The sequence below is a fragment of the Gorilla gorilla genome, chromosome X (genome assembly GCF_029281585.2).
Source record: "Gorilla gorilla gorilla isolate KB3781 chromosome X, NHGRI_mGorGor1-v2.1_pri, whole genome shotgun sequence".
NCBI classification, from domain to species: Eukaryota; Metazoa; Chordata; class Mammalia; order Primates; family Hominidae; genus Gorilla; species Gorilla gorilla.
In genome coordinates, this window is record NC_073247.2 from 147,075,608 (window position 1) to 147,097,955 (window position 22,348).

Consider the following 22,348-nt stretch of genomic DNA (forward strand, 5'->3'; position numbering starts at 1 on the left):
GCCAAAGAGATGTCTGCATGTCCAGGAGGAAAGTAAAAAGCACCTGTTTGACTCTATATATAAATGCAGATGACACTAAGTTAAAGTCAATCATCATTCAAAATCGAAGCTCCCCAAAGGTGTGTAAAAGGACACAGTGCATTATCTATGATATATAAACTTAGTAAAAATGTTTGGTTCATCGGAGCATCGTCTTCAGAATGGTTCTTTCAAAACTATATTCTTCAAGTCAGGCATTTTCAACATAACATTTTATAACTCAATGAAGAGGAAGTCAGGGCACTGTGACTTCTGTATAATCCCCAGGCTTACATTTCAATGAATCACTAACCAGTGAGGATGGTCAGATAAAAGTCATTTTCTTTCCCCTAAACACTTCAACCTTGATTCACCCAATAAATCAAGGTGTGATCTTGAGCTGCAAACAACTTTATAGGTGGAAGCAACTTAAAGAGAATATTGTAATTTTGAATAAGGTCATGATGAGCAAGATAAAGAAGGAAAAAGAGTTTCCAAAGTCAAACCTACAAACCAAGAATGCGTAATTTTTAAGTGAGCAAAGTTGAGATGCAGTAAAACAAACAACTATAGCAAATACCTAAGACGTCTTTACAGAAAGGAATCTCAAAATGATGAAGGCTTAACCAGTAAACATTTTTCATGGTCTGGAAACTGGAAGTCTGACATCAGGGTGCCAGCATGGTTGTTGGGTTTATGGTAAGGGTCTTCTTCCTAGTCATGTCTTCACAAGGCCTTTTCATTGTGTGTATATGCAAAGAGACAGACTGAGATCTGATGTCTTTTTTTCTTTTTTTCCATAAGGGCATTAATCTCATCATGGGGGCTCCACACTAATGACCCCATCTAAACCTGATTACCTGCCAAAGACCCCACCTCCAAATACCATCACATTGGGGATTACAGATTCCACCTAGGAGTTTTGGGTGTACACATTCAGCCAATAGCAGCTTAGAGGAGGAAAAATGTAGATCAATTTTCGAGAAATATGGAAAACTGGAAACCAACTTAGAAAAAGATAGGATATAAATGAGAATGAAGAAAAGGGTTACCTTCCCCCTCTCAAATTTGTGATTACAAAGGAAGTTGTTCAAAAAAAGAGGAGAGACTGATGAAGAACAACAACAGATGGCTAAATTTAAATGATGTGCTGTGAGACAGAGGTTGGACAACCTCACTGATTTTTTTTTTATTTTACAACTGAATTTTAAAGGTTTCATTTCATGCCGAAGGAGATGCAACAAGTAGTAATCAAACAAGTAGAATCTACTCTGAACAGTTTCAGAGTAGATTCAATTCTAAAATTGGTAGCTTTCAAAATCAAGGCCTCATAATAGTGAGTTGTTAAACATGACTTTGATTTCTGGTTCTAGTAATTAGAATTTTTTAAACAGCTAAATTATGATATAATTCACAAATCACATAATTCATTCATTTAAAGTATTCTAAATATCAGTGTTTTTAAAATATACTCAAAGAGTTGTGTAACCAATGTGGCAATCAATTATAGAATATTTACCTCACCCCGCAAAAAAAATTGAACCATGCAGCTTTAACTTCTCATTTCCTGTCATCCCCCACCTCCCAATCAGCACCAACCCTAGGCAACCACTGATCCACTTTTTTTTCTCTATACATTTCCCTGTCCTGGATATTTCATATAAATGGAATCATATGATATGTGATCTTTTGTGTCTCCCTTTTTTCCTTAAGCATAATGGTTTCAAGCTTCATCCATATTGTAACATGTGTCATTACTTCATTCTTTTTTACTGCTGAATAATATACCATTGTGTGGATATATGACATTTTGTTTATCCATTCATCAGTTAATTGGTATTTGAATTTTTTCAATTTTTGACCATTATGTATAATGCTGCTATGAACATTTGTGGACAAATTTTGTGTGGACATATATTTTTATTTATTTTACATACATTTGTAGTGGTGTAATTGCTAGATCATATGTTAACTTTATGTTTAAACATTTGAGGAGCTGCCAGACTATTTTCCAAAGGGACTACACCATTTTACATTCCCCCCAGTACTGTGTGAGGGTTCTAATTTCTCTACATTCTTGCTAACACTTGTTATTACATGCCTTTTAAAATTATATCCATCTTAGTGAGTGTATCGTGACATCTCATTGTGCTTTGATTTGCATTTCCCTTATAATTAATGATATTGAGCATATTTTCATGTGCTTATTAGGCATTTGTATATTTTCTTTGGAGAAACTTTTTTCAGATCCTTTGCTCATTTTTAACTGTTATTTGTCTTTTATTATTGAGTTGTAATCATTGTTTATATATTCTAGACACAAGCCAGACATATAATTTGCACATTTTTCTTCCATTCTGTGGATTAACTTTCAACATTCTTGATGGTGTCCTCTGCTGCACAAAGATTTTAATTTTGTAATGGCCAGTTTATCTATTTTTTCTTTAGTTTCTTATGTCACATCTGAAAAACCAGCCACCTAATCCAAGGGCACAACATTTACACCTGTGTTTTCTTTTAGACGTTTTATAGTGTTAGCCCCTAATTTATTTAGATCTTTCATCCATTTTGAGTTAATTTTTGTGTATGATCTAAGATAGAGGTACAACTTCTTTTTTTTTGCATATGGATATTCAGTTGACCTAGCATAATTTGTTGAAAGACTATTCTTTCCCTATTAAATTGTTTTGGCACCCTTGGTGAAAATCAGTTAACTCAAGGTGTATGGCTTTGTTTCTGAACTTTCAATTCTATTCTATTGATCTAAATGTCTAGTCTTATGCAAATACCACACTGTCTAGATTACTGTTGCTTTGTAGTAAGTTTTGAAATTACAAAATATGAATCTTACATCTTTGTTCTCCTTTTTCAAAATTGTTTTAGACTCTGGGTCCCTTGAATTTCCATAAGAATTTTAGGATAAACAGGTCAGTTTCTGCAAATAAGTCATCTAGGAATACCATATTAATGTGGTATTCGGTGTTCAATCTTCTTTATGCAGCAGAATGTCACAGCTGAATAAAAAATGATCAAAAGTTGGCCCTTTCTTATACAAAGAAGCAGAAGAAGGAAATGAACTGAATGTTATAAAGCTTCCCCTTGTCCTTGCCCCTGCACTTTTTTCCAGGCATAAAGTGATGGGACAAAGTAGGTAGCATTCATACTTGGAAATTGACAGCTCAGGGCCAAATGGACCCTATGCAAAAGGGGAAAGTCAGAAGTGGACCTTCATTGTGTCAACTTAAAAATCACACAATTTGGCTGCGTGCGGTGGCTCATGCCTGTAATCCTAGCACTTTGGGAGGCTGAGGCTGGTGGATCATGAGGTCAGGAGATTGAGATCATCCTGGCTAACGTGGTGAAACCCCATCTCTACTAAAAATACAAAAAATTAGCTGGGTGTGGTGGCACATGCCTGTAGTCCCAGCTACTCGGGAGGCTGAGGCAGGAGAATCACTTGAACCCAGGAGGCGGAGGTTGCAGTGAGCCGAGATTGCACCACTGCACTCCAGCCTGGGCGACAGAGTGAGACTCCATCTCAAAAAAAAAAAAAAATCACACAATTTATCCATTTAGAAAGGAGAACTTTATTTCTTAAGTAGGGGATGACAACCTGCAGGAGAGAAGTGCAGCCTCTGGCTGCAAACAAAAAGCAAGCGCTTTGAGGGAGGGAAGGATGAGGCAGGGCTTTATGCTGAACCATATGCATGCTTGGTTGGCCAAGCATAAATATTCAACAGGCGTATTAGTCCGTTTTCACACTGCAATAAAGAAATACCTGAGACTGGGTAATTTATAAAGGAAAGAAGTTTAATTGACTCACAATTCCACATGGCTGGGGAGGCCTCAGGAAACTTACCATCATGACAGAATGTGAAGGGGAAGCAGGCACCTTATTCACAAGGTGGCAAGAGAGAAGTGAGAAAGCAGGAAAAACTGCCATTTATAAAACTGTCAGATGTCATAAGAACTCACTCACTATCACGAGAACAGCATGGGGGAAACCATCTCCATGATCCAATCGCTTCCCTCACTCAACATATGGGGATTACAGGTCCCTCCCTCGACATGTGGGGAATACAATTCAGGATGAGATTTGGGTGGGAACACAGAGCCAAACCATATCATTCCACTCCTGGCCCCTCCAAAATCTCATGTCCTCACATTTCAAAACACAATCATGCCTTCCCAATAATCCCCCAAAGTCTTAATTCATTCCGGCATTAACTCAAAAGTCCAAGTCCAAAGTCTCACCTGAGACAAGACAAAATCAAAAGAAAATGCATTACTTCCAAGATACCATGGGGACATAGGCGTTGGATAAATGCTTCCATTCCTAATGGGAGAAATTGGCCAAAACAAAGGGACTACAGGCCCCATGCAAGACCCAAACACAGTGGAGTAGTTGTTAAATCTTAAAGCTCTGAAATAATCTCCTTTAACTCCATGTCTCACATCCAGGGCATGCTGATGAAAGGGGTAGTCTCCCATGGCTGGCCTTGAGTGCCTGCAGTTTTCCAGGCACACGGTACAAGCTGTTGGTGGATCTACCCTTCTGGAATCTGGAGGATGGTGGCCCTCTTCTCACAGCTCCACTAGGCAGTACCCCAGCGGGGACTCTGTATGGGGGCTCCAACCCCACATTTCCCTTCTGCACTGCCCTAGCAGAGGTTCTCCATGAGGGCTCTGCTCCTGAATTAGACTTTTGCCTGGATATCCAGGTATTTCCATACATCCTCTGAAATTTAGGTGGAGGTTCCCAAACCTCAATTCTTGACTTCTGTACACCCACAGGTCCAACACCACGTGGAAGCTGCCAAGGCTTGGGGCTTGTACCCTCTGAAGCAATGGCTCAAGCTATAACTTGGCCCATTTTACCCGTGGCTGGAGCTGGAGTGGCTGGGAGCTATGACTATTATTCATGAAGCGGGGATATGTGCATGTGTGGTAAGCAAACACATATGTTACATGCATCTCATGTTCACTTTGGGGCAGAGACTTAACATTTAAATACATTATATTTAGGCCCTATACATCAAAGGTGAAGCAAGGATATGAAGGCATTCAGTGTGCAGCCTTAAACTGGCCAGAATCAGTTCATGTTCAGTGGTCTCTTATCAGGAGAGGGTTATTGAAATCCATCTCTTGTCCAATAAAAGCTGTAGTTATGGCTTGTGGAACAGGTGAGTGGAGGTCAGTAAGTCAGCAAGTGAGTGAGCTGCAATTGTTTCAATATTGCTTATCTCTAGGGCAGTGCTTGTTTAGCTGCTAGAGAGAAAGAAAAGTTTTGTGGCAATTAGAACATACTTTATTCTTTAAGTGTAGCAGAGCGGGACTTAACCCTTGACTGGCATGGCCTTAGGCTTTGTTTATAATTTGGTATCTTATTACCACAAAGAGTGCATTCAATTAGCCTTGTGATCTCTATTTGAACAGTAACCCTAGTCAGTCGTGATCTAAATCACAAAAGGGAAGGAGTATAATGTGATAGTGTGGTGCAAAGTTTTGCATAGGTCAGGGATGGGCTAGCCAGTGAAGGGGTGGGTTGCCCCTCCACACCTGTGGGCGTTTCTCGTTAGGTGGAATGAGAGACTTGGAAAAGAAGAGACACAGAGACAAAGTATAGAGAAAGAACAAAGGGGGCCCAGGGGACCGGCGTTCAGCACACGGAGGATCCCACCGGCCTTTGAGTTCCCTTAGTATTTATTCATCATTATTGGGTGTTTCTCGGGGAGGAGGATGTGGCAGGGTCATAGGATAATAGTGGAGAGAAGGTCAGCAGGTAAACACGTGAACAAAGGTCTCTGCATCATAAACAAGGTAAAGAATTAAGTGCTGTGCTTTAGATATGTATACACATAAACATCTCAATGCCTTAAAGAGCAGTATTGCTGCCCACATGTCCCACCTCCAGCCCCAAGGCGGTTTTCCCCTATCTCAGTAGATGGAATATACAATCGGGTTTTACACCAAGACATTCCATTGCCCAGGGACAGGCAGGAGACAGATGCCTTCCTCTTGTCTCAACTGCAAAGAGGCGTTCCTTCCTCTTTTACTAATCCTCCTCAGCACAGACCCTTTACGGGTGTCGGGCTGGGGGATGGTCAGGTCTTTCCCTTCCCACGAGGCCATATTTCAGACTATCACATGGGGAGAAACCTTGGACAATACCTGGCTTTCCTAGGCAGAGGTCCCTGCGGCCTTCCGCAGTGTTTTGTGTCCCTGGGTACTTGAGATTAGGGAGTGGTGATGACTCTTAACGAGCATGCTGCCTTCAAGCATTTGTTTAACAAAGCACATCTTGCACCGCCCTTAATCCATTTAACCCTGAGTTGACACAGCACATGTCTCAGGGAGCACAGGGTTGGGGGTAAGGTTACAGATTAACAACATCTCAAGGCAGAAGAATTTTTCTTAGTACAGAACAAAATGGAGTCTCCTATGTCTACTTCTTTCTACACAGACACAGTAACAATCTGATCTCTCTTTTCCCCACAAGGGATGGGCTAGCCAGCTGTGAAGCTGGAGCAGATTAATGGTTGGTCCCCAGATGCCCACCAGCAACAGTTAGGTGTGTAGACTCAGGGATATACAAGTATAGAAGTTTCCCAGGAATATACTTAAGTATAGCCTCTTTCTAAGCCCCTATAGCCTGCATTGCTGTAAACAGGCACTATGCCTGGTCTAATTCAACTCTTTTAAAGTTAATCGAGAGGACAAGCAGTTGGGCTCATTAAACAGAACAAACAGGAGGCCCCAGTCACCCAACATAATGCTCAAAGAGAGCAGCCAGAAGTTGTTGTAGCTTCTCAGCATTTCATCAATAATCGCTGATTTGTAAGACTGGAGATAGAAGAAAAACAAAAAGCAACACCAGTGGAGCTGGGCATTGCAAGTCCCATCTGAACTGTAACAAAAAGGATTCATTACTAGACTCCCAACATAAGCTTGAGAAGGCCATCTCTGGCTGCCAGTGACTATGTCAGTGCTGAAATGGAGTCACCACCCAGAACAGCATTTCCAAGAATCCCTGGGGATAGGGGCACCCACTACGGGGACAGTGTGCTGAGCGTGGGCCTGGATGGGCATAGGTGGGTGGAAGCAAGCTAACCAGCAACTCATCCTATTCCATAGAGAATATAATGATAGGAACATGAATAAAGTTCCAGCTGCTATGGGAGACCTGGAGAGGAGGAGGTTTGTATTCCACGTGCTGAGGAACCTCTCAACAAGAGGTGAGACACTGCAACTTGGGCCCCTGTAGCCTGAATGGTAAGAATAGAGTTTCTGACAAATGCAGCCAAAGATCTCCATGAAATCCCAGGGAGAGACCTGTGCCCAACACCCAGCATGGCACATCTGCAAGCAGGACACACTACAAAAATCCTGCTTTCTTTTCCCCAGGGGGAAGATTTTGATGTCTACAATGCAAATGTTCCTTCCACGGCTAACCGTGCATCTCACAACTCTCTGGGACAGAGTTCCTACAACCAGTTTCCAATTAAAATTGATAATTGATAAAACATTTAAAACATGCTACCTATAGAGAGGAAGTGTAGCTCCAGTTCAATGAAGATTTTCACAAATGGTGAGTATTGACTTATTTAAGGAATAGACAGTGCCAAAAAGATTCTGACACTGACTTACATATTTAGACTCTGGCCCTGCGGAGCTATGTCTCACCTTTGCATCTACAAGGCTGCTTATGGCAATTGCCATGACTCTCTGCCTTGGAGGCTTTTTGTCTCACACTTAGAGCATGCTGGACTTGACCCAAAGCCAACTGGAGGTGACAGAGATTTATATCACCGCTGGGGGAAGTCCTTTAAGAAGTATGGTTGGTTATTTGGTGGCTAAATACCCTCAAGACTTTTCATCCTACCCTTGGGATGAATGTCAGGTGTGTGTTTGACACAGTCTCCCATAGGATCCCCCTGGGAATTAGCTCAAATTGCCCACACTGGTAACCTGCTAGATTATTCTTGCCACTTAATTGGCTCCATTCCTTCTAAATCTCACAACACCCCTACCAGTGCTACCTGGGACTCCCTCCCATGTAGGCACTTTCTACTCATAAGTGTGCCTCAGGGTCTATTTTTAGGGAACCCACATTTGTACACCTTGTATGCTAATTTACACTCACACTTGAATGTCTGGCTAGAAGTAGAATTGTAGGCTCAAAGTTATCTTGCACCAACAGCCAAAAGACGATTCTTTCTTTCCTAGGCATTTCTGGTTACCTCATTAGCTCCCTCTCTCTTTTTCTCAATTGAAGAAGTATATATCTCTTGCGAGAATTCCCTCCCCACTCTGCAAGCCACTCTCATTTTAAATTTATTTGATTATAACAGCTACCCAATCCCTCCCCCAAACTTCAAGGGAGACAAATCAAGACCTGTAAGTGGGCTTTTAAAGTCACCTCCCTCTAGAAATTTAGGGCTGCAGGGCTTCTCCACGTGCCCACTCAGCCGTCCTTCCACCTTCTCTAAACAGGGCCTCTCTTGAATCCAACACCCCCAGACTCTGCAATGTTAGTAAACTCCCTCTCAAAGGGGAGTAGCTAGAGTTCATCTGTTGTGGTCTCGGGTAGCACAGAGACAGGTGAGAAGTTAAGAAACCATGTGAACAAAAGGCACATACAACCAAAAGCAGTGAGAAAACAGCTTCTATTTGTAACAGTCGCATTATGGGAAGGATTTATTGATCCACACCATTTTCCTGGATTTTCTACACTCCCTGTGGTACAGAGATGGGTCAATGGCATAGTGTTTTAACAAAGGCCAATTCCACCCTGGTATGGTTTGCGTCTGTGTCCACAGCAACTCTGTCAGATTCGCATCATTTCTGTGATTCCCAAGCTGTCTGCTGAGTAGAATGCTCAGCATGGATTTAGAGGCCAGACTGGGTCTTAAGTATTTGTTTGCCTTCCTCCTGGTGCTCCGTGCAGATGCGCTGGGACTGACTTCAGAGTGTCCCTGAGCCATGACTGCTTGACTCCACAGATCCACAGATGGCTTCAGGAAGACAGGACAACAGAGATACATACACACACACGCGCGCGCACACACACACACACACACACACGGGATCATAAAAGTCAGCTTTGTGACAATTTGTGATTTTAAATGTCAGCTATATCATTTCTTTGAGTCCTACATATGCATAAATGTATTTCTAGAATATCTTTGTTGGCCGATGAACATGTCTATCAATTCCTGTTTCATTTACTAACACTACAGACTAAGTTTTGAGTCCAGAATGACAAGCTCCCCCTCTTACATAATCCTTCGCATTTTTTCCAGTATAATTGCATCTGTTCTTCCACTTACACATACACTCAAAATTGTGCTATAAATTATGATTGGGATTGCACTGGATATACTGATTTATTTAGAGAAGAATTGATGCCATTGCAAAAATTGATCTTCCTTTTCAAAAAATGTAGTATTTTAAAATGTTATGTGAATATTCAAACTGGAAGCTCATAAAAAGTTGCATGTGTGTTTTCCTTGTATTTGTCCTCATCTTTCTAGGTGTTTCATAACATTTGCAACCAATGTAAATAGGACATTTTATTTCTATGATATTCCCTATTTAAGGAAGACTATGCAGATTTTTAATTTATGTATTCATTTATTTTTATTTTAGAGATGGGGTCTCCGTATGTTACCCAGACTGGTCTTGAACTCCTGGGCTCAAGCGATCCACCCCCCTCAGCCTTCCAGAGGCTATAATCCAGCTGGAATTATAGATGTGAGCCACTGTGCCTGGCCTAGTATGAAAAGCTTTTGGAGGAGCCAAGATGGCTGAATAGGAACAGCTCCAGTCTACAGCTCCCAGCGTGAGCGACACAGAAGATGGGTGATTTCTGCATTTCCATCTGAGGTACCGGGTTCATCTCACTAGGGAGTGCCAGACAGTGGGCGCGGGTCAGTGGGTGCGCGCACGCGAGCTGAAGCAGGGCGAGGCATTGCCTCACTTGGGAAGCGCAAGGGGTCAGGGAGTTTCCTTTCCGAGTCAAAGAAAGGGGTGACGGACGCACCTGGAAAATCGGGTCACTCCCACCCGAATATTGTGCTTTTCAGACCGGCTTAAAAAATGGCGCACCGAGATTATATCCCACACCTGGCTCGGAGGGTCCTACGCCCATGGAATCTCGCTGATTGCTAGCACAGCAGTCTGAGATCAAACGGCAAGGCGGCAGCGAGGCTGGGGGAGGGGCGCCCGCCATTGCCCAGGCTTGCTTAGGTAAACAAAGCAGCCAGGAAGCTCGAACTGGGTGGAGCCCACCACAGCGCAAGGAGGCCTGCCTGCCTCTGTAGGCTCCACCTCTGGGGGCAGGGCACAGACAAACAAAAAGACAGCAGTAACCTCTGCAGACTTAAATGTCCCTGTCTGACAGCTTTGAAGAGAGCAGTGGTTCTCCCAGCACGCAGCTGGAGATCTGAGAACGGGCAGACTGCCTCCTCAAGTGGGTCCCTGACCCCTGACCCCCGAGCAGGCTAACTGGGAGGCACCCCCCAGCAGGGGCACACTGACACCTCACACGGCAGGGTATTCCAACAGACCTGCAGCTGAGGGTCCTGTCTGTTAGAAGGAAAACTAACAAACAGAAAGGACATCCACACCAAAAACCCATCTGTACATCACCATCATCAAAGACCAAAAGTAGATAAAACCACAAAGATGGGGAAAAAACAGAACAGAAAAACTGGAAACTCTAAAACGCAGAGCGCCTCTCCTCCTCCAGAGGAACGCAGTTCCTCACCAGCAACGGAACAAAGCTGGATGGAGAATGACTTTGACAAGCTGAGAGAAGAAGGCTTCAGACAATCAAATTACTCTGAGCTACGGGAGGACATTCAAACCAAAGGCAAAGAAGTTGAAAACTTTGAAAAAAATTTAGAAGAATGTATAACTAGAATAACCAATACAGAGAAGTGCTTAAAGGAGCTGATGGAGCTGAAAGCCAAGGCTCGAGAACTACGTGAAGAATGCAGAAGTCTCAGGAGCCGATGCGATCAACTGGAAGAAAGGGTATCAGCAATGGAAGATGAAATGAATGAAATGAAGCGAGAAGGGAAGTTTAGAGAAAAAAGAATAAAAAGAAATGAGCAAAGCCTCCAAGAAATATGGGACTATGTGAAAAGACCAAATCTACGTCTGATTGGTGTACCTGAAAGTGATGGGGAGAATGGAACCAAGTTGGAAAATACTCTGCAGGATATTATCCAGGAGAACTTCCCCAATCTAGCAAGGCAGGCCAACGTTCAGATTCAGGAAATACAGAGAATGCCACAAAGATACTCCTCGAGAAGAGCAACTCCAAGACACATAATTGTCAGATTCACCAAAGTTGAAATGAAGGAAAAAATGTTAAGGGCAGCCAGAGAGAAAGGTCGGGTTACCCTCAAAGGGAAGCCCATCAGACTAACAGCGGATCTCTCGGCAGAAACCCTACAAGCCAGAAGAGAGTGGGGGCCAATATTCAACATTCTTAAAGAAAAGAATTTTCAACCCAGAATTTCATATCCAGCCAAACTAAGCTTCATAAGTGAAGGAGAAATAAAATACTTTACAGACAAGCAGATGCTCAGAGATTTTGTCACCACCAGGCCTGCCCTAAAAGAGCTCCTGAAGGAAGCGCTAAACATGGAAAGGAACAACCAGTACCAGCTGCTGCAAAATCATGCCAAAACGTAAAGACCATCGAGACTAGGAAGAAACTGCATCAACTAACAAGCAAAATCACCAGCTAACATCATAATGACAGGATCAAATTCACACATAACAATATTAACTTTAAATGTAAATGGACTAAATGCTCCAATTAAAAGACACAGACTGGCAAATTGGATAAAGAGTCAAGACCCATCAGTGTGCTGTATTCAGGAAACCCATCTCACATGCAGAGACACACATAGGCTCAAAATAAAGGGATGGAGGAAGATCTACCAAGCAAATGGAAAACAAAAAAAGGCAGGGGTTGCAATCCTAGTCTCTGATAAAACAGACTTTAAACCAACAAAGATCAAAAGAGACAAAGAAGGCCATTACATAATGGTAAAGGGATCAATTCAACAAGAAGAGCTAACTATCCTAAATATATATGCACCCAATACAGGAGCACCCAGATTCATAAAGCAAGTCCTGAGTGACCTGTAAAGAGACTTAGACTCCCACACATTAATAATGGGAGACTTTAACACCCCACTGTCAACATTAGACAGATCAACGAGACAGAAAGTCAACAAGGATACCCAGGAATTGAACTCAGCTCTGCACCAAGCGGACCTAATAGACATCTACAGAACTCTCCACCCCCAATCAACAGAATATACATTTTTTTCAGCACCACACCACACCTATTCCAAAATTGACCACATACTTGGAAGTAAAGCTCTCCTCAGCAAATGTAAAAGAACAGAAATTATAACAAACTATCTCTCAGACCACAGTGCAATCAAACTAGAACTCAGGATTAAGAATCTCACTCAAAACCGCTCAACTACATGGAAACTGAACAACCTGCTCCTGAATGACTACTGGATACATAACGAAATGAAGGCAGAAATAAAGATGTTCTTTGAAACCAACGAGAACAAAGACACAACATACCAGAATCTCTGGGACGCATTCAAAGCAGTGTGTAGAGGGAAATTTATAGCACTAAATGCCCACAAGAGAAAGCAGGAAAGATCCAAAATTGACACCCTAACATCACAATTAAAAGAACTAGAAAAGCAAGAGCAAACACATTCAAAAGCTAGCAGAAGGCAAGAAATAACTAAAATCAGAGCAGAACTGAAGGAAATAGAGACACAAAAAACCCTTCAAAAAATTAATGAATCCAGGAGCTGGTTTTTTGAAAGGATCAACAAAATTGATAGACCGCTAGCAAGACTAATAAAGAAAAAAAGAGAGAAGAATCAAATAGACACAATAAAAAATGATAAAGGGGATATCACCACCGATCCCACAGAAATACAAACTACCATCAGAGGATACTACAAACACCTCTACGCAAATAAACTAGAAAATCTAGAAGAAATGGATACATTCCTCGACACATACACTCTCCCAAGACTAAACCAGGAAGAAGTTGAATCTCTGAATAGACCAGTAACAGGAGCTGAAATTGTGGCAATAATCAATAGTTTACCAACCAAAAAGAGTCCAGGACCAGATGGATTCACAGCCGAATTCTACCAGAGGTACAAGGAGGAACTGGTACCATTGCTTCTGAAACTATTCCAACCAATAGAAAAAGAGGGAATCCTCCCTAACTCATTTTATGAGGCCAGCATCATTCTGATACCAAAGCCGGGCAGAGACACAACCAAAAAAGAGAATTTTAGACCAATATCCTTGATGAACATTGATGCAAAAATCCTCAATAAAATACTGGCAAAACGAATCCAGCAGCATATCAAAAAGCTTATCCACCATGATCAAGTGGGCCTCATCCCTGGGATGCAAGGCTGGTTCAATATACACAAATTAATAAATGTAATCCAGCATATAAACAGAGCCAAAGACAAAAACCACATGATTATCTCAATAGATGCAGAAAAAGCCTTTGACAAAATTCAACAACCCTTCATGCTAAAAACTCTCAATAAATTAGGTATTGATGGGATGTATTTCAAAATAATAACAGCTATCTATGACAAACCCACAGCCAATATCATACTGAATGGGCAAAAACTGGAAGCATTCCCTTTGAAAACTGGCACAAGACAGGGATGCCCTCTCTCACCACTCCTATTCAACATAGTGTTGGAAGTTCTGGCCAGGGCAATTAGGCAGGAGAAGGAAATAAAGGGTATTCAATTAGGAAAAGAGGAAGTCAAATTGTCCCTGTTTGCAGATGACGTGATTGTATATCTAGAAAACCCCATTGTCTCAGCCCAAAATCTCCTTAAGCTGATAAGCAACTTCAGCAAAGTCTCAGGATATAAAATCAATGTACAAAAATCACAAGCATTCTTATACACCAACAACAGACAAACAGAGAGCCAAATCATGAGTGAACTCCCATTCACAATTGCTTCAAAGAGAATAAAATACCTAGGAATCCAACTTACAAGGGATGTGAAGGACCTCTTCAAGGAGAACTACAAACCACTGCTCAAGGAAATAAAAGAGGATACAAACAAATGGAAGAACATTCCATGCTCATGGGTAGGAAGAATCAATATCGTGAAAATGGCCATACTGCCCAAGGTCATTTACAGATTCAATGCCATCCCCATAAAGCTACCAATGACTTTCTTCACAGAATTGGAAAAAACTACTTTAAAGTTCATATGGAACCAAAAAAGAGCCCGCATCGCCAAGTCAATCCTAAGCCAAAAAACAAAGCTGGAGGCATCACACTACCTGACTTCAAACTACACTACAAGGCTACAGTAACCAAAACAGCATGGTACTGGTACCAAAACAGAGATATAGATCAATGGAACAGAACAGAGCCCTCAGAAATAACGCCGCACATCTGCAACTATCTGATCTTTGACAAACCTGAGAAAAACAAGCAACGGGGAAAGGATTCCCTATTTAATAAATGGTGCTGGGAAAACTGGCTAGCCATATGTAGAAAGCTGAAACTGGATCCCTTCCTTACACCTTATACAAAAATCAATTCAAGATGGATTAAAGACTTACAGGTTAGACCTAAAACCATAAAAACCCTAGAAGAAAACCTAGGCATTACCATTCAGGACATAGGCATGGGCAAGGACTTCACGTCCAAAACACCAAAAGCAATGGCAACAAAAGACAAAATTGACAAATGGGATCTAATTAAACTAAAGAGCTTCTGCACAGCAAAAGAAACTACCATCAGAGTGAACAGGCAACCTACAAAATGGGAGAAAATTTTCGCAACCTACTCATCTGACAAAGGGCTAATATCCAGAATCTACAATGAACTCAAACAAATTTACAAGAAAAAAACAAACAACCCCATCAAAAAGTGGGCGAAGGACATGAACAGACACTTCTCAAAAGAAGACATTTATGCAGCCAAAAAACACATGAAAAATGCTCATCATCACTGGCCATCAGAGAAATGCAAATCAAAACCACTATGAGATACCATCTCACACCAGTTAGAATGGCAATCATTAAAAAGTCAGGAAACAACAGGTGCTGGAGAGGATGTGGAGAAATAGGAACACTTTTACACTGTTGGTGGGACTGTAAACTAGTTCAACCATTGTGGAAGTCAGTGTGGCGATTCCTCAGGGATCTAGAACTAGAAATACCATTTGACCCAGCCATCCCATTACTGGGTATATACCCAAAGGACTATAAATCATGCTGCTATAAAGACACATGCACATGTATGTTTATTGCAGCATTATTCACAATAGCAAAGACTTGGAACCAACCCAAATGTCCAACAATGATAGACTGGATTAAGAAAATGTGGCACATATACACCATGGAATACTATGCAGCCATAAAAAATGATGAGTTCATGTCCTTCGTAGGGACGTGGATGAAATTGGAAATCATCATTCTCAGTAAACTATCGCAAGAACAAAAAACCAAACACCACATATTCTCACTCATAGGTGGGAATTGAACAATGAGTTCACATGGACACAGGAAGCGGAATATCACACTCTGGGGACTGTGGTGGGGTGGGGGGAGGGGGGCGGGATAGCATTGGGAGATATACATAATGCTAGATGACGAGTTAGTGGGTGCAGCGCACCAGCATGGCACATGTATACATATGTAACTAACCTGCACAATGTGCACATGTACCCTAAAACTTAAAGTATAATAAAAAAAAAAAAAAGAAAAAAAAAAAGAAAAGCTTTTATGCATTTAACATCTATCAATCAACCTCTCCTGGTCTATTTCCTAGGTGATTGCCATGGTTTTCTAGGATGTCAGTTCCTTAAGAGAAAGACAGTTTTCCACTTTCTTTGTTAATAAAATACTGAATACCAATAAGTTCTCTTCCCACTGCAAATTGTTTAGAACACTGAACACGGCCTCAGGGTCTTTACATGGTTCTGTGGGGGCTAGGAAAAAACCTGAAGGACTGAGCCTTCCTTCCCTGCCACTCAAGAAAGGGAGTGTGTGACCTGGGTTGCTTTACAGGAACCTCAATTTCCTCAGTTCTTACATAAGATTGAGTGGGCAGCCAGTGTGCAGGCAAGCCACATCTCCTCATAACAGTCATTTTAGTTCCTCATGAGAACCCCACTATAAAAATCACAAAGCCCTGTCCTCACCGTTATCCCTCTGATAGCCTGGAAAATCCATGTCCTGCATATAGACACTACCCACCTGCGTCACACTTTAATGGTAACAATGTAGTTATTCTAGATCAGATACTTGAAAGGGAATATGGCTTGAGACATATGCATATGTCTCAACAAACTGGTCTAGTTTTAGCATAAGATTTTCCAAGGCATTAAAAGCCCACCTGCATCCCAGGTCCACAGAATAAAAGTGTGGAGTTCCACTGCTCTGAGCTTTGGGAGGGGGTTACACAGTTGTGCGAGACACAGCAGTGTTTAACTGCAGTGTTAAATTTCTGCAACTAAACACTCCATTTACATGAACTGTGTATTATAGAGGGAGTAATTGCAGAGTCATGACCAAAACTGGATGCAGAGATTGACAAGCAAATGGAAAATTCAACCTAAGACTAATTCCCTGATTGGAACATGGCAGACAAAGTCACTGATCACTACCCAGGGAACCTGGCAAGATGCAGTGGGTGCTGTAATCTACACAAAGGATAAATTTTAATGAAGGGATTTTGCACAAGCCAGGGACAAGCTCTGAGGCCAGGATAGCTGAATGTCCCATCCAGGAAGGAGACATGTAGATGGCACCCAGCCACAAGATATACATACCTACTTCCTCTCCCAGCAACTTCCACTTACCCTATTCTGCTCTGAACCAGAAGGAAGCCAGGTGATGGTTGCCAGTGTTTGAATCTTGCAGACTGTTGGCATTAGGTTCTGAGAGCAGTCGTGAGTAATCATAGTAACCGTGACTTCACTTGGTGCTGAACCAATCAGGCCCTGGGACTCAGGGAAAAAGAGAGTGTGCTAAGGAAAGAAGTCATGTTTCCTCTCACTGTTTACTCTCTGGTCCAGGTCTTTCTTCAAAAGAAACCTGAGTGGTCTGACAGGTAAAATATTCTGATATACCAAGATCATAGAGCATCCTTTTGTGCCATAACCTAACTAATCTACCTGATAAACCTCAACCCTGTTTGGTAATGGGGGGGAAGGTATGGGAGAGTCATTTGTTCAAACTGATACAGAGAAACTATAGAGCAGTGGGTAAAAACACAGGCTTCAGATACAGGCTTTTTTCAGTTCCAATATCACCCTTCTATCACTTGGGCAAATCCTTTAATCTCTCTTGAGGTCAAAATAGAGAACACAGTTGGCATCCACCCCTAGCCTTGGCATTATGCCAGATTCAAGTATAATACCACTCAGCACTTTTTGGGGTGAGACTGGGTCAGTTATCAGAGGCGAGTACAATCTTTAAATAACTGAGATTATGTTCCCAGGATGGAAACTCAGAAGGATGGGCCTTAGAAACAGAAACTAGGTAGCACCTGAGAATGTCCAGTTTATTTCTTACACAAGGGTTTGGAGTAAGATCCATACCTGCTTCACCAGTGATTTTCAAAGAAGGCAAATCCTATTTGAAGCTAAAGTCACATAAAGAGATTTGGAATGAGGAAACAAATTATAGCAGCCTGTAGTTTGTAGAATGAAGAAATACAGATGTAAAATAATGAATTTTGTTATGGATAGATTTACCAAAGAGACCTACTCTCTCAACTTGCTGCACAAAATGCAGTAGAAGAAAGCCCCTATCCCAAGTACAGGGAAAACTCAGAGGTGAAAAGAAGGCAGCTCTGCAAAACAGCAACACAGAATTGAGTTAAAATTAATGCGAATATAAGAATTACGTCGACACTTGAGCTATAAGCTAGCACTTTGAGTACAATCTAACAGGTCTGTGTGTGTCAGGTGATGATCAGATTGATACAACAGTGTGTCCTTAATGTCCCGGGTCCCATCAGGCTCCTACACAGCCCCATGTGTGAGACAGATTGAATAAATGATATGGTTGGCATTTCAAATCAGATGATGGCCCAAAGTGTGTGTGGGTGTGTGGCAGTGAGGAAGAGGTCCCCAGATCCACTTGATTACATGGAATTCATCATCTTTTTCAGGCTTCCTTGGTTGTGCTGTTTTACTGAGGTTGTTTGGAGCTGCTGCTTCATGGATAAAGAACTCCCTAAAGCCAGTCCCAGTGAGCCTGCACTGAACATCAAGAAGTCAGGCAAATCCTTCAAATGCAAGAAGCCCACCAAAAATGTGCAGGTCTTTTTAATCAATAGACAATGGGCAGGAACAGAAGTGACACTGACCTGTCAAGATGGGTGTGGATGCTGTCATAAAGCAACTCCAGGGTGAACATGGCCTTGGACAAAAAGTCATGTGGCTTATGTGCTGAAGCCTGCCCAGAATTTTGAGACACTAATTATAATTAGAACAATAAACTCCTCCCATGTTTGAGCCATTAAAGCAGAGTCTGTCATTTCACTCCTTTGGGTTGGATGTGTGTTTGCTGACAGGGCTTACTTGTGTTACACTGGAAGGGGCTTTTGTTCATCCTAACACACAGTGCAGGGGTGCTCAGACACAGAGCAGAGAGTGAGATCATGCTGCACACCAGATCTCCCCCATCAATCTGAAAAACACTGCGAAGTCGAAGTGATGTAGTACTTGGCATTCAAGGACCAAAGACTCTAATCCCTAGCCATTTTGAAGAGACCACCCTGGTGTTTCTCTCTAAAACCTAATGCCTGTCCTAATGAAAAGACATCGTTTAAGAGCAGACCAACAGCTGGGCCGGGGGTTTGGGACATGTTTCATCATTGCAGATGTCATGTCCACAGAGCCTTCCAGGGGCAACTGCTCTATTCAGTGTCCCCAGGAAAGTGGAATGCCCTGGTGGCTTTTTTGTGTCATGTCAAACAAACCTTCAGGCCACAGCCAATCAAAGATAATTAATTTTCCTGAAGTGAAGCCACCCAATAGTCCAACAAGACATATGAGATGGTTCCCATTGAAAAAGCTCTGTCCCTAAGAAATATCCTGAGCAAGTCAGATATTCCAAGAAACCTGAAATGGGAACTATGTGCACAATTGGTGACTGAGAAGTGAGAGCTAAAGCTGAAGAGGGGACAGGGAGAGCAAAGAGGTCAGAGCCATGGTGGATATGGGCAAGCTTAAGTTAGGAATAAGATGAAATTAACATAAAAGGAACCATTAAAACCATAACAAATTCCAAGCATTTCTCTTGTCCTTTAATGTAAGCTGCAAAATAAGCCTGCAAGCAGTCCTTCTGTCCCCTCCACCTCTCCTTCCCAATTCCCTGTGCTCTCACAACCTGTCCAGCATTTCCCAAGTCCCCTTCCTGTGTCCCCTCCCCCACCTACATCTAAGGGGCTATTATTCTCTCTCCCCTTAGCCAGGTCTCTTCTGGATCTGTATTAGATAGAAAATTTAACTCCTCTATGTCCATTTAACTCTCCTCCCTGTCCCTGTCAACTTTGCTTTCCCTGCTCTGGTTCAGCATTGCCAAAATAGAACCACAAGCCTCTCCTCAGAGGATGCAACTGACTGTAGGTTGGAAGGGAAGGGTTTAGAGGACATCCAGGTAGAGGGGCCTCTTGGGTGCACTCTTGGTGGGAAAGCTGCCTGGATACTCCTCTGTTGGTTACTATTTTGCTGCAGTTCAGGATCAAACAGTGGCTGTACCAGCTGGTAGAGAATCAGTCTTTTTGGTTGAATACCAGGGGATATGCAGCTGATCTGGCTGATAGGGGATGTAGCTGGGTGAGCTTTTCCCACTTGGTAGGGAGCATATCTGATGAGAGCAGGGAAAATCGTGGCTAGGCCTTTGATGCCCTGTGAGGCTCAATTATGCCAAGGCAGCACATGGAATTTCAGGCCTTGTAACACATGGCAGTAGACAAAATCGCTGAGAAGAGTGAATGAACTGAGGAGTGAGCCAGCAAAGCATGGTGAAGAAGGCTGAGACTCTGAGGGTGCAATCAGCAGCTGACAGCGGTAAGGCAGTCAGGAAGGAGAGCTGGGTGTAGACTCTAACCCACAGTGGGAAATGGCCCGATCTTTTAAATTAATTCATTTTTCATTGATAAATAAAAATTGTGTCATGTACAACATCATGCTTTGAAATGTGTATACATTGTGAAATGGCTAAATTAAGCTAATTACATTACATTACATGCTTATCATTTTTTTGTGTATGGTGAGAACACTTAAAATCTACTCTTTTATCAGTTTTCAAGAATACAATACAGTTAGTTACTAGCTGTAGTTAACATGTTTAACAACAGATCTGTTGAACTTGTTTCTCCTTTCTAACTGAAATTTTGTATTCTTTGACCAACATCTCCCCTCACTGTTCCAGGCCCTGGCAGCCACCATTATCTTCTCTGCTTCTATGGGTTCAACTTTTTAGACTCCACATAGAAGGGAGATCATGCAGTATTTGCCTTTTCTGTGCCTGGCTCATTTCACTTAGCAAAATGTCCCCTAGGTCCATTCAGGACATGGCTTGATTTTTTTATTGATAATTTTGTACCTGTTTATGGGATACATGTGATATTTTGTTACAAGCATGGACTATGTAATGATCAAGTAAGGGTATTTGGGGTGTCCATCTCTTCAAGTATTTATCATTTCTATCTGTTGGGAACATACCGAGTTCTCTCTCCCAGCTATTTTGGAATCCATAGTACATTTGATGTTAACTATAGTCGCCTTACTTTGCTATCAAACATTAGAACTTATCCCTTCAATCTACCTGTATGTTTGTACCCATTAACCAACTTCTCTTTATCACTTCCTACCAACACACCCTTCCCAGACTCTGGTATCTATTATTCCATTCTCTCCCTCTATGAGATCAACGTTTTTAGCTATCATACATGAGTGAGAACATGAAATAATTGCCTTTCTGTACCTGGCTCATTTCACTTAACATAATCACCTCCAATTCCATCCATGTTGCTGCAACATGGATTGCGGAATTTTTTATGGCCAAATAGTATTCCATGGGTGTATATACACTACATTTTCTCTTTCCACTCATCCACTGATGGACACCTAGATTGATTCCATATCTTTGCTATTGTAAATAGTGCTGTGATAAACATGCGAGTGCAGGTATCCCTTTGACATACAGATTTCTTTTCCTTTGGATAGACACTCAGTAGTGGGATTGCCAGATCATATAGTAGATATATTTTTAGTTTTTTTGAGAAATCTTTATACTGTTTTTCATAGTGTTTGTACTAATTTCCATTCCCAAAAAAGTGTATGAGTTCTCTTTTCTCCACATCCTTGCCAGCATCTGTGACAGTTTTTTTTTTTTTTTTTAATAGTAGCCATTCAAACTGGGGTAAGATGGTATCTCATCGTGGTTTTGATTTGCATTTCCCTGATATTTAGTGATGTTGAGTACTTTTTTCGTATACCTGTTGGCCATTTGTATGTCTTCTTTTGAGAATTGTCCATTTATGGCATTTGCCCACTTTTTAACGGGATTATTTGTTTTATTATTCTTGACTTGTTTGAGTTTCTGGTATATTCTGAATATTAATCCCTTATCAGATGAATAGTTTGCACACATTTTTACCCATTCAGCAGGTTATCTCTCCACTCAATGGATTGTTTCCTTTGCTATGCAGATTTTTAGTTTGATATAGTCCTTTTTGTCTCTTTTTGCTTTAGTTGTCTGTGCTTTTGAAGCCTTAGCCATAAAATCTTCACTTATGCCAATGTCCTGAAGATTTTTCCCTGTGTTTTCTTCTACTAGTTTAACAGTTTTGGGTCTTAAGTCTTTAATCCATCTTGAGTTGATTTTTGTATATGGTTAGAGGTAGGGGTCTAATTTCCTTACTCCACATATGGATATCCAACTTTCCCAGCACCATTTATTAAAGAGGGTGTCATTTCCTCAGTGCATGTTGTTGGTGCCTTTGTTGAAAATCAGTGGGCTGTAAATATATGAATTTATCTCAGAGTTCTCTATACATTGGTCTAAGTGGCTATTTTTATACTAATTCTATATTGTATTCGTTACCATAGACTTGTAATGTATTTTGAAGTCCAGTAGTGTGATGCTTCCAGCTTTATTCTTTGTGTTTAGGTTTGCTTTGGCTATTCTGGCTTTTTTTGTTGTTGTTGTTCCATATGAATTTTAGGATAATTTTTTCTATTTCTGTGAAAAAAATGGC

The 22,348-nt window shown here is 41.6% G+C and overlaps 2 protein-coding genes across 7 annotated transcripts in view; one reads left to right on the forward strand and one right to left on the reverse strand.

Moving 5' to 3' along the window:
* Positions 1 to 22,348, reverse strand: part of ZNF75D (zinc finger protein 75D) — a 66,174-nt gene that overhangs the window by 11,397 nt on the left and 32,429 nt on the right. Inside the window, exon 2 of one of the 6 annotated variants that reach the window (XM_055376044.1) lies at positions 16,932 to 17,072. The exons of the other annotated variants lie outside the window; for them this stretch is intronic. The gene's annotated coding sequence lies outside the window, so the exon portion shown is untranslated. The remainder of the gene's footprint in view (positions 1 to 16,931; positions 17,073 to 22,348) is intronic. 6 annotated transcript variants of the gene reach the window in all.
* Positions 18,297 to 18,475, forward strand: ETDC (embryonic testis differentiation homolog C). The gene is given in 2 exon segments (XM_031006003.1): positions 18,297 to 18,417; positions 18,420 to 18,475. Coding segments are annotated over 2 exon segments (177 nt in total).